At 40.8% G+C, this 21,105-nt stretch overlaps 1 protein-coding gene across 1 annotated transcript; it reads left to right on the top strand.

Moving 5' to 3' along the window:
* Positions 1–606: 606 nt before the first annotated feature.
* On the top strand, positions 607–8,103 carry LOC119741833 (steryl-sulfatase-like). The gene is made up of 5 exons (XM_038217743.1): positions 607–2,028; positions 2,966–3,088; positions 4,074–4,763; positions 5,141–5,422; positions 5,994–8,103. Exons 1-5 carry the CDS (start codon positions 1,731–1,733, stop codon positions 6,380–6,382), a joined length of 1,782 nt encoding a protein of 593 aa, XP_038073671.1. The 5' UTR covers positions 607–1,730; the 3' UTR covers positions 6,383–8,103.
* The last annotated feature ends 13,002 nt before the right edge of the window (positions 8,104–21,105 follow it).

Raw genomic sequence — 21,105 nt, 5'->3', positions numbered from 1 at the left:
TAACAGACCAACGGCAATATTTACAGACAGTTGCCATGGTACATAATTATCATGTGCGCGGTAAATCGACGGGGGACAGGGGGAACCCCCCCCCTCCCCACACACACACACACACACACACCCACATTTTGAGGGGGGACATTGTTTGGTCTCCCCCCACACTTTTCCTTCCCCGAATAAAAATATTGTAGCCTACAATCATGATTCTATTGCTCAGAATACATGTAGCTGATTCAATTACTCAAAACTCAAAACTTTCACAGATGATCTTTTGCTCAAATTGGTTTTAGTGATCAGAAATTGCCTCAGATCACACCACAGAAATTGCTATTCTTTAACTGCATGTCTCCCCAACTATATCCCCCATTTACATTTAACTCCCCACATTTTCATCCCCAACAATATGCCCTACCCGATCTATGATCGGGTAAACCAGCTTGTTCTATATATACAAGCGAGCGTGTGGTATGGAAAAAATCGCTTCCCGGCCAGTTCCAGCCGTGTGGTTGCGAAGGCTGATTTCTAAAGGTTACGTAATACTTTATTTTGAATGAAACAACATGCACACAGACATGTTCACGTTGGCGGGCGAAATCTTTGGAAATTAATTTCTCCCGTTTGGAAGACCGTATCTCCATGCAACTTTCAGGATTTGTTTCCCTGATAATGATCCAACTATGTGCTAAAAATCGTTTTGATATGTTCAGTACTTTTCGTTGAAATTGGAAAAATAGGCCTTCGGGTTTTACAATCTGAGAGGAAAAGGCGCAAAGGTAGCAGGCATTCTGATCGAACGTGGGATCTGGGCAGGCCGGCATAGCGTGCCATGAGAGCCATGACCGACTCATTGTGACCCTTTGATGATGGAGTTGCACCTCTGCCTATCCATAGCTGACCGGTAGGCTAAGGTCAGAGACATGCCTGTCAGCTCCTTTAATCCATCGACCCAGCGGGGTTTCTGTCTGCAACGTGAACGGCCTTCAACCTTTCCTTGAACAATAATCTTCTACAGATATCGCGCCCGCATGTACCAGAACGGCCGTGATCATCGCGTATTTGGATCGGTCCATGGTGCCAGGCTAATACAAAACGCGTGATTCCAAAATTAACATACAGGAACAAATGGCTACGTCACTAGATATGAATATTTATAGCGTTTCTCTGAAAACTTTCTGAACTGGAGCGCGCTGTGTAAAGCCACGTTTTAAAACTGTATAAAGGCCTGCAAATGCAAATTAACAAGCAAATGTATTTGTTACATGTAAAGGGCATTATATTCCTTCACATCCGTTCGGAAAAGAAATCTGAAATTAAAAAAACACGTATACACCAACTTAAAGTATTTTACCTATTCAACCCGTTGCTGTGTGGGAGTTTCCTGCTATAGTTTGGTGCTTGAACAAATCGACGTTCGTGGAGGAGGGATCAACAGAAATAGGTAAAGTATTTGAAGCCCGTAAGGTTAAAGTCCACACAATTTTAGTTGCTTTTGTACCGGTATCGCACAGACGAATAACCTTTTGAGCCTTACAAATAAAAGACTGTTGGTTACAAATAAAAGACTGTTGGTTGTATGCTTTGAAAAGTCAACGCGATCGCTATCTGTCAAAGGGCACTTTTCCTGGGTGGTCTTAAGTATTATTAGATCGTTAGCGTTGGGGTGAATTGCATGATAAAGACAATTACTGCTGCACCAAACGGTGATACATTGGTTCCATTATCAATATAAAATGGCGCTTGGGTGTGCGATGAGATTTGTTACGGGGGTTCTCGTGCTCATTCTGGTTGGGGCGTTCGCTCCAGCCGCTGAATGTGGCGATGTGAAACCCCGTCCGCCGAACGTCATTATCTTCATAATGGATGATGTCGGGATGGGAGACATCGGATGCTTTGGTAACGACACGATCAAGACTCCTAACATCGACAGATTGGCCAAGGAAGGAGCCAAACTAACGCAGAACATGGCCATGCCGATGTGCACGCCCAGTCGAGCTGCGCTAATGACCGGCCGACTGCCCGTACGTTATGGTAAGTTGCCTGTAAGTCGGTTGGTGTGGAAAGTCGCTCTCTATGTGAAATGCCAAATGGAATCCTATGGGAGTAAAAGTTAGGTCTGAAAATCTTGCTGCGGCTGATCAATTTGCTTTTTTGGCCTTGGTTGCGATTAGTGGAAACGAGAGGAGTAGATCGTATTTTGGAACGATTTTTTTTTTTATATGAATCGAGGTTAGTGACGTTAGTTAACAGATTAGTATTATTCAAAACCACATTTTACCTTTTTTTTTTAAATATTAGATTGAAGTAATTGTTTCTGTTTGTACCCAGATGGATTCATTGCAGCGCCCTGCATTCGCTCAAAAAATATGTTTTATAGGGTAGAAGTTGCAGAGAAGAAAGTTGAATCATACTGCTTCAACTATGTGCCTGCAAGCTTTCGAAAAATAGTTAGTGTGAAACTTTCGTAAAGTCATTCATTGATGTCTGTTTCGCCAAAGCAACATCACCCTCAACCATGCTAAACATGCATTTTGTTTCGATCTTTTGCCAATGAATGGGCTTAATCCTGTCCACTGTGTAGTCTACAAACATGAAAAGACATCCAGTAAACAGCAGTTCTCAATCAATTGTGCGTTTTTGGACCAGGTTCATTATAGTCTTGTCTTGTCGTGTTTGAAAAAAAACCCCGGTTATCCGCATAGAATTCGTTTAAAAAAAATCTTCAATATCTAACTGAGGTTCCTGAACGTTTGGGGCTGATAAATTCAATGAACACATGTTGAATCGATGAAAGGGTATTTTGTCCAACAGTTAATCATTTTATTGACAGCTCAATGAAGGTTACGCAGTCTTTATATTTCGAAAATACTTGCAGTGAAACTTTTTTACAGTCATTCAATGATGTCGGTTTCGCCAAAGCAACATCACTCTCGACCTTGCTAACATGCATTTTGTTTCGATCTTCTAGGTGTGGAGACCCCGGGACGGACAAGAGTGCTATTTTTCCTGACTGCACATGGCGGTTTGCCCTCCAGTGAAACCACGATGGCTGAAATGCTGAAAGAAAAGGGATATGCGACAGCATTGATAGGTAAGCAATAGCTTGCATCACTGCGCCCTCAATAATGACATTTTCTGTTATTTAAATTCGGCGATGAAAGTATGGTGGTGTTCCCTAACGTGGCGCACTTAGAAGCTTACCCAACTTTCCTTGTGTAGTGTTGCCAAACCTCTTTGGTGACAAACCTCAAATTCATGCAGTGCATTACTGGTACTTTGACCTTATTAATGCTCGCTATTTAACCTCGGTGTACAATTTCGGTTTCATGAAATTTAATCCGACGTTCAAAAACCGCGGCGTCCGGAAATTGGGCACAAATTGGCGGAGTGTTCCCTAACGTGGTGCACTTGAATAAATCTAAATGAACATTTAAGAATTCCTGTAAAGTTGATAGATTCTGATTAACCATTATTATCTCTACTTACATACCCAACCAGAAGTTTGTCAGAATTTTGTTCCCTTAAGTTTCGGGGCATTTTCAAAGGGTTCACTTTGCACTTCAAAATAAAACCGGAAAATCACGCCAAAATGAATTTTTCTTCTTACTTTGTAACGGGTAGATAAAGTCGCGATTTATGAACGGGAGTGTTTAGAACTTGATGAAATTTCACTTCCTGTGAAATTTCAGTTAAAACTTTTGCTCTAACTAGGCGCTACAGGCGAAAAATCAAAGTGCGCCACGTTGGGGGCCGCGCCACGTTAGGGTACATCAACAATACAATGTAACTCCTACAAAGTGTCTACATGTACTTATACAAATCACATGTACATGTATATACTCATGGTTACTTTAAATTGTGCGCTAACTGTTAAAACCGCACAACCGGTAATTCACTTTGTCAAGTACTTGGTGCTGATGAGACAGGCCTATACTCTTTTCTATTTTCTTTAAAAATATTCGTAATTTAAGTTACTGTTCATCGTTTTTCGCTCGACCATCGTTTTTCGCTCGGATCAAGATAGAGCATTAAAACAAATCCGTTACTTGAAAGTTGTTACAATCCACTTGTTTCAGGAAAATGGCACCTGGGCATCACGTGTGAAGAGGAGAATTCCTGTTCCGATCCTAATTCGCAGGGATTTGACTATTTCTACGGCCATCCACTGACTAACCTGCTGGACTGCGGTAACGTGAGCACTATCTTCGATGCCTGGGCCAAAGCTCGGGGGTTTTACACTAAGATGAAGTCCTCGGTGGTTGCTGCAGTTGCGGCAGCTTTCCTTCTGAAGGGGATGGGGGTTATGTCTTGGAAGGGTGTCTCGTCCTTTATTCTTATTGCCCTGGCTGCAAATGGACTAATTCTCTTGTCCGCGAAGGCGACTAGTCTTGGCTGTGTGATGATGGAGAACCGCAAGATTGTAGAGCAGCCCCTGACTTACGACCACCTGACCGAGCGGCTGCACAGCCGCGCCATTCACTTCATGGAGAACCATCAGCACCAGCCCTTCCTTCTGGTCATGTCCTTCATACAGGCTCACACGGAACTGTTCAACATGGACCGATTCCGCCATCACAGCGTGCACGGCCGCTACGGGGACAACTTGGAAGAGATGGATTGGAGCGCAGGGGAGATTCTGTCGTCACTCAAGAAGCTGGGCCTGGAGAGGAACACCTTGGTGTATGTGACGTCAGATAATGGAGGTCACGTGGAGGAGTTCACGGACGAGGGTGAACGACATGGCGGCTGGAATGGAATCTATAAAGGTAACACTGGCCTTTTTGGTCTTTCAAAATTTCAGTTCCGGAAGTACGAGGATAATTATCCTGAAGCTTCTGCGAATGGGAATTTTTTTTTGACAATCAATAACAAACCGAAGCCAGTAGTTTCATTCACGAATGAGAAGAGTACTTATAGGGAGTGGAACCCCAACGGCATCATTCATGCATCACAAGGCATCGCCACATCGAAGATGGTAAAGTTAGGACTCCGTAGTGTAGTGGTTATCACGTTCGCCTAACACGCGAAAGGTGCTAGGCAAACGTGATGGTACATTGACCCAGCGCCTCAATAAAGGTGAAAGGAGCTGTAAAATGGAGAAAAGCTGTCGTTATGGTTTCACCTGTTCTCTGTTTGTATACAGGAAGTAAGGGAAGCACATGGGAGGGTGGTATCCGAGTTCCCGCCATCATCAAACTCCCTGGCGTCATCCCACCAGGCACCGTGGTGTCTCAACCCACCCACCTACCGGACGTCTTACCAACAGTGGCCCGAGTCACCGGAGTCAAGCTGCCCACTGACAGGCTCTACGATGGACGGGATCTGATTCCATTGCTGACTAACGGCAGTAGCGAGATGACACGCGAGTTTATGTTCCACTACTGTGCAGGTTTCATCAATGCAGTCAGATACATGCCAAAAGGGTGTAAGTGATTCATTCTTTCCCTCTTAAAAACCTAAACATGTTTCTTTTACAAAAGTAAGACTTTTGAAATTGGCAAAACATCACCTAAGAGGCGTTGAATCCCTACAGTGGTCATTTTTCCTATCAGTATTAGTTCCAATAAAATATGAACTGGTATGAAATCAAGACACGTTAGTCTTAGTCCTATGGCTGTACACGTGTGTTACGTTACTTTGTTACACTTTGACTTTAAGCTACTGTATATATATATATATTTTTTTTTACTCTAACATGTAAGAATATATAAAAACACCCACTAACTATTAGGAATTTATAAGTTATATACTTATATACCTACCCATGTTTGAGTCGGAATATGTTATTTTCTCTTAAAATCAGTTTTTAACAATTTTAAGCGACGATTTCCTGTAAACACGCCTTCACCAAATTCATTCCAAAACGGGGCACCGAAAGTCGTCCGCCATCTTACGTCGATTTATTAACTTGAAGGTAAATCCCCCCTTAAAAACAATGATTCTTGTCATCCGTCATTAATACTTTAATTTGTACGTTTTTGTTACCGATCCCACAGCTGACACCACTTACAAGCTTCACTACCGCACCAGTCGTCTGGTACCCGGCCCACACGGAATCGAAGGCTGCTTTGACTCTTTCTTGTGTCAGTGTGTGGGCCCTGACACAGACCAACATGACCCACCCTTGGTTTATGACCTAACCAGGGACCCGTCTGAAACCAAACCACTGGACAGCAAGGACCCCCGAGTGATCGATGTCATCTCCAAGGTAGCTAAGGCAGTGTCTGGGCACCAGGGTGAGTTACCAAAACCGAGAGATCCGTGGTCTGCCTGGTTTAATAACTTGCCCAGGCCCTGGGGTCGACCCTGGTGCGGTAACTTCCCCTTCTACACCTGCACCGACCCGTACTTGGAAAAGTTTAAATCGATGAAAACGAAGAATTAAAACAAATCTTTGCTGGTTAACAATAGGGTTCCCGACCAATCTCGGATACCGCCATCTTTGTGGTCACGTGGTAATCTTAAGGATCATTTATGGGTGCGTTCGAGTGGCTTCCCCGTATATACACGTGTACACACGGGGTTTACACTCGAGAAGCCACGATATGAGGCTAATCGAATTCTTCGGTGTGTATTCGCGCGCCTGGTATTCTGGGAAAATTAAGGTCAGAAGTTGTTGTATGGCGGGACTTTGAATATTAATACACCAAACATACTGTCGTCTGCTCCGATTAATAATTGCTGGAATCGGAAGATATATATGAATTATTATAAATATTTCCATCCAATTTAACACAGTTAATAATTGGAAAAAGTTGTGTCAAAAATCTCTCCATGGTACTCATTTCGTAATCAAGTTCCCGCTATCTTCAAAATTGCTATCCACAAATTGTCCGGTTACTTATACACGGGCAGCCACCAGAGACCTGCTCGCGAGCTGGGGCAGCGGTGGTTGATACCGTAGCATACACGAGTCTCACGTGATAGCTAATCGAGCTTTACTTACGAAAGTCTTAGCTACTCGAACGCACCCAATTTCACTTGCCATCATGATGTGTCTTAATTGTATTGTAATCCCCCCCTCCTCCGAGATTACCACGTGACCACAAACGTAGCGGTATATCCTCGATATGGTCCCACGACTTGACCGATTAAAATACACTAAAACACACGCAAGAAATTATCGAAAAAACGTCAAATTTTAAATTGATATTTTTTTCGAGGTCCTGGTGCAAATTAAAAGTTAGATTATAAGTTGGATAACACGTACTGAACAAAACTGATCTTTGCTGAGTATAATTCCTACCCGGTTCTCAATTAATCTTCTTTTACAGAATTCCAACGCAAATATTTACTTTCAGAATGCATGCTCCGGAGGGAGTTTTACTCGAGTTATCCTTATAATTGTTTTTCTAAAACTGAAGTCAATTTGCTTTCTAAGAAATTAGTTTTATAAATCCTTTGCATTGGTCAGAGAATAAGTACACTGCCTCTATTGTTCGGCCACATACCAAACATCGTATCTCGTGAACTCTCCACTACCAAGTGATGCGTCTTTAGCGTAGCAGGACTGATGTTACCATGCGATTTTGACAAGTCAACGTGTTACTTGCGTGTGTTACTGTGCAGATTATCCTAAAAATGTTGTGGACAAAAGGCCAAACGTTTTAAAATCGCCGACATTTTGTCATAGTTTTTATATCAATAGAAGTGTTGAGGTAATTAATTTTTTTAATTTTATCATGATCTCAAGAAATTGTACATGTCATTTTTCAATGTATTTTTTTTTAAAAATCTTCTGGAAAAGGCCTATCATTTCAAAATTGCCGACATGTTGTCACAGTTTTCATATCAATGGAAGTGGGATTTTTTTAAAATTTTACCAGGATCTCATGTGCATTTTTAAATAAATGGCCCATATTTGAAAATCATCCCCGAGGTGACATGGCTACCATCAATAAAGTTATTATTATTGTTATTATATAATGAGCCCCGCCGTAATTAGAGGTGGACGAAGATACAATTAATTGATTAAATACAGTACTCTGTAAACTGACTAAATAATGCAAACTTGGTTCAGTGGAATTGTGTCTTTTTATTTTTTTCGTTATTATTAAATGGAAGCATGAAATGCAGTTTATGCAACGCATGTTTCAGTTTAAAGCACGTTATAATTTACCTTTCCGATTTTGTTGTCCTATCTCGCATTGTCCCTGCGGTGATATATACTTGTCTGCACCCTTGTTCGATCAATGACCATAACATTCACGCGCCAGCTATCGGTAGATAACTCTCGGGATATTCGTGGTTTACTGCCCTTTAAAAATGTATTCCTGAACCATGTCACAAACAGGCGAACTGTATTTCTTTTAAGTTAAGATTTGGTTGAGGGCTAAACACCGGAGAATATCAGATGTTTCAACCATTAGTCAGGGGCAGAGACATAGTCCAGGCATGATAAGGCTTGACCTCACACTAATAGCAACAGAATTTTTTTCTCACCAATATGCATTTCCATAAAGTCCCTAGAGTAACATATTCAAAGTCCAAAAAAAAATCCAAACGGTGGAAATTTGCCTAATTTGCATAAACCGTAAACATCTGCCGTGTAATATATATTTATTCCCATATTTGGGTATGTTATTATTTTTTTTAATTTAAATTTTGTTTTGTTTTGGTGATTCTACTTACACTTCCTTACTTCAATTTTTTTTCTAATTAAGTGACTGAATAATTACGAGGACATAGTAACGATCCAAAATGGCTACTGATGCATCCTAAAGTTGCGCGCATTTACTTTGTCTCCAGATATCATCAAGTAGTCTTGTCAAAAGCTCAGTATTGATGAGCTTCAAATTCACCAAGTTGCTTACTGGCACAGTTACCCAGACAAAAATAACTGGGAAATTATGTGAAAAATTCAAACTTCTTGAATATTTAGCACCAAAAACAAAGGGGGAGAGGGGGGGGGGGCAGTGGAAAGGGTGGACGACATACGATCGGTGTCATACATCAAAAGTATCGACACGTATAGAAGCTGCTCTCAGATGGAACTCCGTAGGTGAAGCGGTTCGAGCGCGCCCGGACAGATTTTTTTTCTTCACAAGTCCATCGATAGCCCTTTGAAAACCATAAGTCCTGGGCCCTACAAACCAATCCGAACACGCTATCAATTCTATCCTGAAAGCCCTATCCATTAACAAAATCATTGTAGATGCTTCGTACAGTAGCGTGCGTAAGAGTTTCCCCATTGAAGGGGGCCTCCGCGTGTGTACTGATGGTTGCAGACCAGTAAATCGGTCCGAAATTGCCTATGCCGGCCAAATCACGATTTGCATGCCCTCAAAATCTTCAGTATTTGAGCATGCTGTGGGCCATGAACTTGAGGGTTTGTAAAAAATATGGATGGAAGCCGTGCACAGGACTGTGAGCTTGTAGTTCCGTTAAATTTGGATGAAATTGGGGCCCTTAAAACGCTCTATTTTGCAATTGAGTGTAGGCATCGTTTTTCAAATGGCGATGCGCTTCAGGACTATTTTCAGGGGTGATCATCTTCGGATGGAAATTTCTCCTAAAAGTCATCAGTTGACCCCCCAAAAATTGAAAAAGAAAAAAAAAGATGATGAAATAAGCTTTAATTTGATGTGTGTTCCGAACACTTTGAAGAGTTGTGAGTATTTTCCCCGAATTTCTGAAGTTTATTTACTGGTCTGCAACCTGATGCGCGCAGACTTCATTCTGCGTGTACTGCACCTCGACTCTGGTCGACAGTAATGTCGCCCTCTTTTGGCAGGAAGGTGTTTCGTCACGAGAAACCGATGTAAACCGACTCTTGCAGATAAATTATCAAGTTGGATCTGTCAGACTCAAACACCCAAACTTAATAAAAACAGAGTGCGGATGAAGCTCACAACTCTCCAAAGTGTTTGATAAAGGTAGATCCTTAAACGGAGGACGGTGCTTTATTATTTCCTGTTGCATAACGTTAGATAATATTTTTTATTGACTTGTAGATATTTCTCTTCTAATTTCATAAAAAAAAAGAATAAGTGAAGATCTGACCACAGTGTATGACAAGTAAAAATACCGTACAAAACTGGGGACACAACTGCATAAACGAACAAATGTATCTTCTAACAGACCTATAATATCCATGTCCAGAATTGCTCATCTGGATCTAGCATTCACGTCTCGGGCCCGGTGGCGATTTTTTTTTCACCCATACAACATCCAGGCTCCTATCTTCTGATTGGTCCATTACATGCATATCTAATGCATAGTTGTCCATAACACAAGCCCAAGATAGTCTTTACGTCTTGTGAGAAATGTTCCTTCCTCACTTTAGTTATTTAAAAGGTACAAAGAGAAGAAGTGAAACACGCTCACTGAGATTTGAATTCGAATCACCTGATTAGAAGTCAGGACTACTTCCAACAAGTCCACGAATCAACTGCCAATCGTCGGTGATTGAAACACCATTATTCCTTGTTATATAACTTATTCTCTAAGGCCCTGGACATCATGAATATGCATAACGCAGAGAGATAGAGAGCGCCCTCTTTTGATATTGTCGGATCTCGTTTGGGAAAAAAATAATTCGCGACCCGGTGTGCCCCCATTTCTAACCCCGATCATCTTCGACTTGTATTGAGGCTACATCCCCTTATCGCAACGTATAATTATATCCACTGCTCATTCTTCAGCACTGGTTTCCCAATCAAAAAGACATACATGTACTTGTGGGGCTGTACCGCAAACTGCATGTAGTTAACTTTTTGCAAAGCTTAAAATTTGGCCATGTTGTCTCCGAGCAAGTCGCATAATTATATTTAATCCATTCTTTTTTTGTCGTTCCTTAATTGACAAGGTCAGACATGGACAAAAGCCATCACCTACTAATTACCAGCCTTCAGTCATCCCGGAAACGATTTTCTAAATGTCAGAACATTCTCCATCCTTTTAAAGCCCTCATGAACTCCCAAGGCTAATGCAATAATCCCGGCGGTTTAGAGCAAGTAATTGCAGAACATCATTAGAGTTTCATGCCGGAAGAGATTTTGAGTCTGGGAATCGGCGAATTAACCGCGATAGCGATGTTATTCTTCAACCGATCTCCATCATAGCTATCTTGTCATGAACGACGGCATAGATGTTGTGTTGACGACTTAATGGGGATGATGATGGTGATGATGATGATGATGATAATGCTCCTCCCAACGTTGGAAAGTCCAAAAACGGGGAGTAAATGACAACTATAACACTAGGTGGCGCTGTTCATTATGCTCTTGCGCCGAGACTCTTTCACGTATGTGCATCCTCGCGGTTTACGTCCACTAAGAGAAGTTTATACTTTCGACTTTCCATTAATTTTTCAATTCAAAAGTGAGTTGTGTTCTTTTCTTTTCTTTCCCAATATTTTCCCATTCCCGTGTTTTTCACAAGCAGGCCTACCGTGGTCATGGTAAAAGGGAGATATCATTATCAATTTTTGTTTTTTTTATTTCAGTATCATGAATGGAAGATGCGTCTCCAAATCCCCTGGTCAAAAGGGGTCAGGATAGCCTCCCCTCCCCCGGGGTTTACGCGCCCCTTTTCATGAGAGTGTTCTGTGGGAATCGAACATTTTCAGTAGTACAAACCGTGTAACGTTAGACAAATTATCGTTAAACCTTTAAGACATAAGACTTTTCAACTTGAAAGGTATCATTAAATATAATTTTGTTTCTTATCTGGGAACTATCTCATGAAACTGCTATACACGCAACTGTTTCTCCCCCACCCCAACCCACCCTTAAACTACACATGAAAATATAGAAGGCTGGAATTTTGTTAAAATGACTATAATACAAAATACATATGAAAGCAACTTTACCACAAAAAGACATCAATTATAAATGTTCATTCATGAATGAAAGAACATGCAGGGGTATGTAGTCGGCCATGAAATTTCCATAGTCCCCCATACACAAACATCTTATTTCCATGGCAACCAAGAGCCGTGACATGCTTTCTACCCGTCGCTCTGTTATTGATTCTCCATCTGCCTTTGTTTGAGTGCTCGGTGATCGTTGATTGCTAAGGCATTGTGTCTGCAATTGGAGTTGGTTTCTGGACCCAACGCCAAAGATTAAAATCAATAAAAATTACAATTATGCGATTGTGTTTGACTGCAGTGTAAATACTGCCCGAAATGAGACAAGCCTCGTTCAATTTTACCTCGAGATACAACATGAAATTAAAAAATAACTCGTTTTGATTGCTTCGCAGCTCAATCAGTTCATTTGGCATGTAATTCCGCAATATGATTTTTTTCAGGGTCTGCCAATGGCAATATTTTATCCCTGGAAGGGGAGCTGCCTTGTCCACATTTTAATACGGAGATGCTACAATCCCGGCCAAATCTCGATGGGCCCCAACCCCCGGCCCCTAGTCAATGTTGTCTCTCATTGCGCGGTGTGTGCTCCATCAGCTGGAGAGAATAACATTGACCGGGGGAGTGGGTGACCGTGGGAGGCTAAGGTTATTTCCTAGTGTCCCAACCATTTTGGCTGGGATTAGGTAGTGAGTAATGGTGAGCATATTTGTTCTTACCAAGCAACATACTAAGTATGAAATTTTGGCCGTAACCTATTTTGTCTGAGCAAAATCATTCTGGGCGCAGCACACTGTCTTTGATCGGTCCATGAATTTTCCCCTTCTAGGGTAAAAAAAGAGTTAGGGATTTATTAGAAGTGGGTTTGGGTTATGGGACATGCGAAGCTATTGCTATTGTATCAACATCCTTGCTGAGTCTACGTTCAAACTCGAGACAAAAGAAGACCCTTGCAGTGTAACGTACATCTTGTATTCTGATTCGATCCCGAAATCACTTGGTGATTTTATCTCCGACGTGTATTACGCATTTCGACGTTCCGAGTTAATTGTTATGTCCACTCCTCCCCCAATACCAGTCTACCTTTTTCAATTTGCTTTTTATCATATTCAGTAAATAATAACGTGTTTTGGATGGGTCCGATTATCACATTTGAACTTTGATCAAATCATATGTTTTTTTCATCTGACACCACAACAAGTTGTTGTAGTCTGTGTTGCTTTAGTCTGTACCCTAGATACCGCATCGAAAAAACGAAGTTTGACTCGCCTGTTAAATAGGCACCCGACTATACATCACCTAATTATAAATGATGAAATTTTTAAAATACACAAATAATACATTACCACGGCGAGTTGTCATCTGCTCGACGCCAACGGGACGAGTTTTTATTATTATTATATGCATGCCAAGGCTAATATAGATCAACACAAGAAGATTCGAGAAATTATGAATCGAATTTTCATGAGATGAAACTCGTGGAAGCGAATTAGTAATTGAATTGGGATAAATCTCACATCTTGACTTTTTCATTCAAAGGTTGAATGTAATGCATAATACATTTCGTACAAACCTTGTTGATAATTGATAAAAAAAGGTAATCGTAAAAATTTCCTTACGGGGTTCATGGTTTCAACAGCTTCAAGGTATACAGACTTTGATTATAATGATGACTTCTTTGTTCTAACACAGATGTGGATTCCAGGTAGGCCTATGTCAAAAGAAACCGTTTACATCAAGTGCAGTACTGAAAAAAATATAATTGCAGTAACGTATCCTGCTTAGGGACAGAGGCTACATCATCCCAGAGCTGACCAAATTTGACAAACATTTTTAACACTTCTCCCACCGATCATTTTAAACTTGATTTGCCTACAGTGCCCCGTCGCTGCTCATTGAAAACAAAAATCAATCTTGAGACTTTTTGGTCATCGCGCAGGCTTTTTATGGTCCAAGTCAACCTTGAGCGTCCATTTACTCACCGACCCATCCGTTGTGTCTCCTGCAGCATGCCCGTGGGTGGGGATTCAATTGTATGGATTGCAGCTAGATCTGGCCCCGTTTGTTTTTGCAACCCTGTTCTCACTTCCTCAGTCGTATGTTCGGCCGCATGCGCGAGCACGTTCCTAGATCTCAGCGATGTTTTTTTTTTATTTGGCCAGGGACCAGGATTAAGTTGTAATTGATTTTAGCCCCAGCGTCGGTGTTGGAATAGGTTGCTTACTGGATGGGGGCTCTTCATTTCGCAATGTAAAATACCAGATTCTGATTGTCGAATGACAACTGTGTTACTATATTTTCGCATAAAGAGGAGCGCCTTTCTTAGAAAATCGGACATTTGAGACATGCTGAAAAAAATTATATCACGTAGAAAATTTTTAATTCCATCAGTGTTGGATGGTCGGAATCGTTACCGATTGGTCTAAAGCACCAAACTTGGCAGATAGATTCTCATAGCCCTGGAGAAGATGTTTAGAAGGGACGACACCCTGAAATTCCTTTTCTCCTTCCCTGTCCAGCCACACAACCCGAAGGGCCAAGCACCATAAAAGGGAGGAAACGAGGCTGCCGGGACAACCAAAAGCCCCGAACCTTTACGAAGATGCTAAACCGGACTTCGCGGACAGTCCCAGCAGCAGAGCTTATACCAATTGAGCTAAGTTACTGTTGGTATTTTACGACGGAAAATTAAATCTCTTATAGTAAATGACTGAGTGCGTATGTTAAAAACCAAACGACACCAGGGGGATTCGAACCCGGGCCCGGACAACCCCTCCCCCAGGCCCCCACTTTTTAAAGGGGGGGGGGGGCGGTGGTATCATATCGTTTGTCCCCCCCCCCAACTTTTGTTTGTCCCCAAATAAATAGTGTAGCCTACAGTTCGATTTTATAGCTCAGGATAGCTGATTCAATGACTCCAAACTCAGAAATGATGCTTAAATGATGATCTTTTGCTCAAAATGAAAAAAAATGGTTAAAGGGATCAGACGTTGCCTGAGATCGCACCGTAGAGCATCTAGAATCCAAAATTTTCGGGGGCCCTTTAGCGGGTCCCGGCCAGGCCCCGGGCCCCACGCCGCTAGTGCTTCGTGCTACGCGCTCGCATTACTTTTAATCACATTATGTCGTCCCCCCCCCCCCCCTAGACGTTTGGCGTAGGCGCCACAACTTGCCTTCATCGTTTGCTGCTTGTTACATTTCACGCCCCCCCTTTTGAAAAATCCTGGATCCGCCCCTGACCTCGCCATGTATGAGCTCATTCGGTTGCCAGCATCAAGAAATATGAAAAGATAAAAAAAAATACTTTTGAGCAACTCAGAAACTAACGTGAACGTCAATTTGTGCAATTAGAGCCGGTTTACAGGAAAAATATTATAATTATGTCACACTTGTTTATAAAATTGGATGTTTGGATCACGCGATGCCGATTTCCATCTTCATTATTGAACATTTAATATTAGGTAATTCTTTATTCCTTTCATTTGTATTTTTCGAACCATTTCCTATCCGTATATTTGGCTATAATGCGATATTAACATTTTCACTTGAAGAGCTTTAATTCGATGGGAGACGTGAACGCCTTTTTTTTTAATGATGACTAAATCAATAAAAAAAATCTGAGATTTCTGTGTTTTTTTTGGATGGGTTTGACTGTACTATTTCTTTCTGTATTCAGTATCTCGTATTTGCCTATCCATTCAACACGGAATAAACGGTGGGGTTTGGATGAGTGTCAAAACTCGAAGATTCTCCGGGGTGCAACAGTGTATTTTTTAAAATTCAACCCGACAGAACGGCTCAGAACCGATAATGCCTTCAGCAACACACTTTCTATCCATAGGTTTTTCTATCGCTGTAGAATGGACAAGAAGGAATACTTGATATCCGCTGATTGTTACAATCTTGAAAATGGTATTTTACAAATGCCTCGGGTCGCAAAAGTGCAGGGAAAGAAAGGTTCCAAGTTATGGGCCACTGATTACTGTAATTAGCAATCCCAAGCCTAAGTGCCCAAGGTGACTCCAGATTGATTCATAACAAAAACGGCCCTTTTCCATCTCTCGCCCCTTTACTTCTAGCCCACATGAATGAAACATGGAGCACTTTTCCAACGGTTCTTTTTTAATCAAAAAAAGTGAGTTTTTTTTTGGCTGTGTCTTTCTATCCCTCTGTCCCTCATGAGTATGCGGCCGTGAGAGTTTAATAAAGAGGAGGGAGTGAGAAGACTTGTACGCAGACCTCGAGTGTGGTTCAATTCCAAGTGGGTCGCCAGAGTGTTTGCCACTAGACAATAGCCGCGTCAAGCAGCAGGAAACGAAGAGATGAGCAGGACTGGACCCGAAGGACGAAGCAGCGTCGGTGCTGCCGACTATCTCTTGACTTTAATACCCAGGTCCTGCAATGGGATCGCACCAGCCTTAGTCGCAGTGAGGATACGTCATGATTGATTCAGAAAAAAAAACAGGGAAGGCAAATCAGAAGACAACAGAGATTTATTCTCTGCAGATTTTCTGGGAACAAACCCAAATGGATGGTTGTTTAGCTTACCCAATGCCAAGGGGAATTTCATTAAAAAGAGCTTAGTTTATGTATTTTCAAAAACCGTCTTGCTTTTTTTCTCTATCCAATTTGTGCCTTTCAAAACATCTCAATATATCCTTGAAAGGGACTGGACGAAATCCTCAGCAAGATAAATAATTTGTTTTTGGCTCGAGATACAAAATCGATAGTTACTGAAAAAAAGTGTCGGATTCGGTTGATTTCCACTTGAACAGAGTTCGACAAGTGTCTTATTGTCAAGTGAAGTTGGACGGAGAATAATTTCGTTTTATTCACGCTTCGCCAATGAAGCAAATGACCAACCGATAATAATGCATTGATGTAATTATAAGATGTTTATTTAAATGTATACACTGAAGTAAGGTTGACAGAGTAATAACTCTCACTACGACACGTACGTCTTAAAAAAAATGAGATGAGGGAAGAAGTTAAGAACCGCAGAAACAGGAGATGCACCACGGAGCATTAATTATGGGGTATCCTACGGAAACTTAGATGCAGAGGACAAAGCTATAAATTAATATCAAGGGAAACCTTGGAGAATAACAGACACAAGCCCAGAACGGAGAACATCTTTTAAAAAAAATCACTCACAAAACCACTCATCCCAACACCGGCTATAACTATATGCCCACGGCATAGCGGTGCAAAGAGCATGCATTTCACAATTTTTTTCGGAATTATTTATGATTAAAACAGATCCCATATTAAACCCCCGTTTTCCCCTGCTAATTGGTGAAACAGCTACACATAGGTATGGCGTTCATGATCTTGATCATCGCCGAAGTGCTAAACTCAAACGAAATAGTCACATCACGATTCTGAATTGGTTCCGGAAATCATTTACTTGAATTTGCCATCGTTTACTACTTAAAGAGCATCATTAAATCAAATCTGCCAGTGAAGAGCAAAACGTGTCATAAATTGTCTGGCTCAGTGGTGTCCCTTTTAACAAAATATGTGATTGATGGCATCTTCGAAATAAAAGGGTCATTTCGAAAGTAATTTCATAACGATCGCCCAACACTGCCGCCACTGCACATTATCATGTCGAACTTCCATTATCTTCGTTTACTCGATATAGATTTGTTTTTATAGCGCTACATCGAACTTAACCTGGCATAGACTTCGGGGACCTACATTTCAATCGGAGAGTTATTTGTAGAATGGAGGTAAATAACCTACAGTTCTCTTGACAAAGCTATGTGAAATTAGGAAGTTAAATTGAAGCCATTTTTCAAAAATCACGTTTATAAAGCAATCTCGGTATTCAGTCAAATCAACACCCATTCAAGATGACGTCTTTCTTGACTGTAACAATAGTGGTTTTGGCGTTTGTCCTGTGACAAACGCAGGGTGATGAGGCGCGACGCTACAGGGTGAGTAAAAAAAAAACCACCGAAACCCAAATGTCGGTACCACTTTTTTAGTGAAGTTCTGCATGTAGCACTTTCGAAATCTAGGATATGAAAGCCCAATTCACAAGCTTTTATTTTAGTACAAGAATCATTCCAATCACTCATGTACTTTTAAAGGTACGGAATTTTAAACACAAACACCGTTTTGAAGTTCTGACCACGGATCACGGGGAAAAAATGTGTGTGTTCTTTCAGCAAAACGAAAACACTTGACATACATCCCTATGTGAATTGTGTTCGTTTTGCTGAAAGAACACTTACCTTTTTTGTGATCCGTGGACAGAACTTCAAAACGGTTCAAGGGATGCAGATGATGACGTTACAAAAATCCACAATTTTTTTCTGAACAGGGGTACATGATTGCACAAGGTTTATCTTCATCCCTTGAACCGTTTTGAAAAAATTCTGTTTGGTTCACCATTGACGCTTTCCTCTTTCATTGGCTTTTGCCATTGAATACAGTCACTCAACTATAATAGGACGACAGCTTTTGGAAACACCAATTAAGATTTTTGAAGGCCAAATTGAAATGGGAGGGTGGATTGTTTACAACTCTTTGCTAGAAATGCTTTAAAATAATATTGTACTTCCTGCTTTTTATACTCATGAACATGAATTTGAATTAATCATTTTCATTGTTTTCAAAAGCCAGCCAGTCAACAAAATCATGAAGAGCAAAAAAACCCATTTTATCTTTGTTTACAGTATTTCAATTTGTTTCTGACCTATATTCTGTAGGCCTATATTCATGCGCGACAACTTTTTGAGGCGCATTTTTGGTGCTGAATATAATGCTATATACTCGAAAGTGGAATTAGTATCGATATACTGCAATACGGAGTTTGATGGAGCCTCTAAGGTCCTTCGAGTTTATGCAACATATGTTTATGATATAAAAATAACTGTTTAATTTATTTTGGTCTTTGCATGGATACACTATAATTCTGCTCCGAGCTAACCATGGAACGGTTCGTGTCTGCACTGCGCGAATTAAGTTTCTGCATTAAGATATGAGAGGAAAATTGGCGAGGTACGATTGCAAGAAATTCTGTTTGTTTTAACATTGACATTTCTTTTGATATTTTGAATTCACCTAGCTTTGACTTATTGTTGATCCTGGAAGTAAATGTCAAGTGACTTCATGATCAAACACGTTTATCAAGGCATATCAGATCACAAAGTGTGCACACGATTCTTCGTAATGATTGAGTACATTATTTTTTCAAACCAATCGGTCCATTAGTTGACTAAAATCCCTTGTAATTTAATAATATATGACGTCATCATGACGTCCCCCTTGTATGCATGTCTATGTTTCAGGGTTGATGTCTGTTCCAAGTTTTAAGTTAAAAGCACTGTTCTGTTAAAAAAAACTGCGGAGAATTATTGTCCAGCCCACACAAAATTCGCAAAGTTACTAACTGGCATATTTATTTACCCTAATTAAACTAAATGGAAAATCATGTGAAAATGATAACATTATGTTATTTCGCCCCGAAAACCGAAAAAGGGGAAAAGGAGGTGTCCGTTTGTTGGGCTAAAATTTACTCTTCACGTGGCCTTGCCTAACTTCTTTGTGGATGAGACTCAAACTTATTCAATTAAACAGTTACTATGACCTCATTATTTTCCCAATTAATGTTTCGCATTGAGAAAAAAGGTTTCTCATTCTAAAGTAGATGATTCAGCTTGATGTTTAATTATTTGGGGGGGGGGCGCCTATGGCCGACTTGTACTTTCCTACCCAAGTATTTCTGCTCCTTTACTTTTCCTGAATCTGTACATGTTCATTTTCATCTCTCTAGAACTTAGAATGAGAACGCACTGTTGTTGCTTGCCTTGTCGATATTTTTTCACAAACATTATTTCTCACAAACGTTTTTTTTTTATCTCACAGCTGATGAAAGACTGTTGGGAACGGTGAACGGATTAGAGGACCGATTTTTTACATTACGTTGCACAAGAGTGCATGGGCGTAGCGAGGAGGGGGCAAGGGGGGGCACTTGCCCCCCCCCCCGGAAAAGCAACCAAAAAAAAAAAAGGAAGAAAAAGAAAAGAAAAAAAAAAGAAAAGAAAAAGAGGCGCAAATACAAAGTGGTGTAAATTTAATGAGTTGGGGGGGGGGGGCAAAATGTCCCTGCTCCCCTCTTAAACTGATAAATCGAGAATGTGTTGAGAAATACAAGCATTTTTTGGCAAAAAAAAATGTGCCCCCCTCTAGAAAAAATCCTGGCGACGCCCATGCAAGAGTGGGCAGATGCCGGGAATATTTGGTGGAATAATATGGAATTTGGCACACAGTCAGAGTATGTCATGAGAAAGAAATGTGGCTATAAGGGCCATCGCAGATTTGTCCTTTGAAAAAACATAGGTAGAATAACAAGCAAGATTTCAAATTTTGAAAATGGCTGCCATTGCTTGTTATTCTACCTATATTGTTTTCAAAGGACAAATCTGCAATGGCCCACTAGCCAAATATCTTTCTCATGACGTACTCTGACTGTGTGCCAAATTCCATGCTTGTATCATCAAAGGCACAACCACATCACCTATCTGCCGTACTAAGACAATTAATAGCGCTAGACAAGAAATTCGGACGCGGCCTGAGAAACGATACTTGAGTCTACAATTAGCGCCCACTAGCGTTGAAATGCAGTTTTCCACCTCCAGCCTCGCGCGCCCACTGCAAATATCTGACGGCGGCAAATCTGAAATTGTATGTTGTATGACTAGTTAGTGTGTCGATAAATAGTCAGGCTTTTAAGCAATCAATGAAACCCTATTCTTTTCGTGACGTCAAACACACACACACAAATTGAACTACCGAAAGGTTTCGACAAATGCACCAAACTTATTTTTATATATAGCTTCATTTTGTTGTTATAGATTCTGAGCAATCTTGTTTCCCGCTTATGGTAGCACATGGGCCTGACATGCCCTGAACAGCGTAATGCTAAATATTTCATTCGCTGATGGCTAATATTCCTTCAACATGCTATGACGTCAACACAAAGTGATTGGTGTTTAGTTGTGGTATAGTTGGACACTGCATGCGGCTTTGAAAAAAAAAAGGTTTTGGAATTAGATGGAAATTGAAATCGAACATGTGCGTCACTTGATGCTTTTATGGGGAAAAAATTCATTGAATTTAAAGTAAAAGAAACACGCGATTTTACTTGATTTTTTTTTGCTTTTATGGGAAAAAATTCCTTGAATTTAAACTAAAACAAACACGCGAATTTACTCGATGGTTTTTAAATTAAGCTGACTTACATTCGGTTGAACAATAATTTCGAGTACACATTCGACATTTACTTG

Source organism: Patiria miniata, unplaced genomic scaffold, assembly GCF_015706575.1.
Source record: "Patiria miniata isolate m_02_andy unplaced genomic scaffold, ASM1570657v1 HiC_scaffold_5, whole genome shotgun sequence".
Lineage (NCBI taxonomy): Eukaryota > Metazoa > Echinodermata > Asteroidea > Valvatida > Asterinidae > Patiria > Patiria miniata.
The sequence above is the reverse complement of the archived record's forward strand: the minus strand, read 5'-3'. Positions and strand labels throughout refer to the sequence as shown.

What these genes read in the sequence shown, in the direction of transcription:
- LOC119741833 (XM_038217743.1), top strand. Translation starts at nt 1,731, where the DNA reads ATGGCGCTTGGGTGTGCGATGAGATTTGTTACGGGGGTTCTCGTGCTC. An exon ending in ATATGCGACAGCATTGATAG is followed by an intron (nt 3,089 to 4,073) that starts GTAAGCAATAGC and finishes CACTTGTTTCAG; the next exon opens with GAAAATGGCACCTGGGCATC. An exon ending in CAGATACATGCCAAAAGGGT is followed by an intron (nt 5,423 to 5,993) that starts GTAAGTGATTCA and finishes CCGATCCCACAG; the next exon opens with CTGACACCACTTACAAGCTT.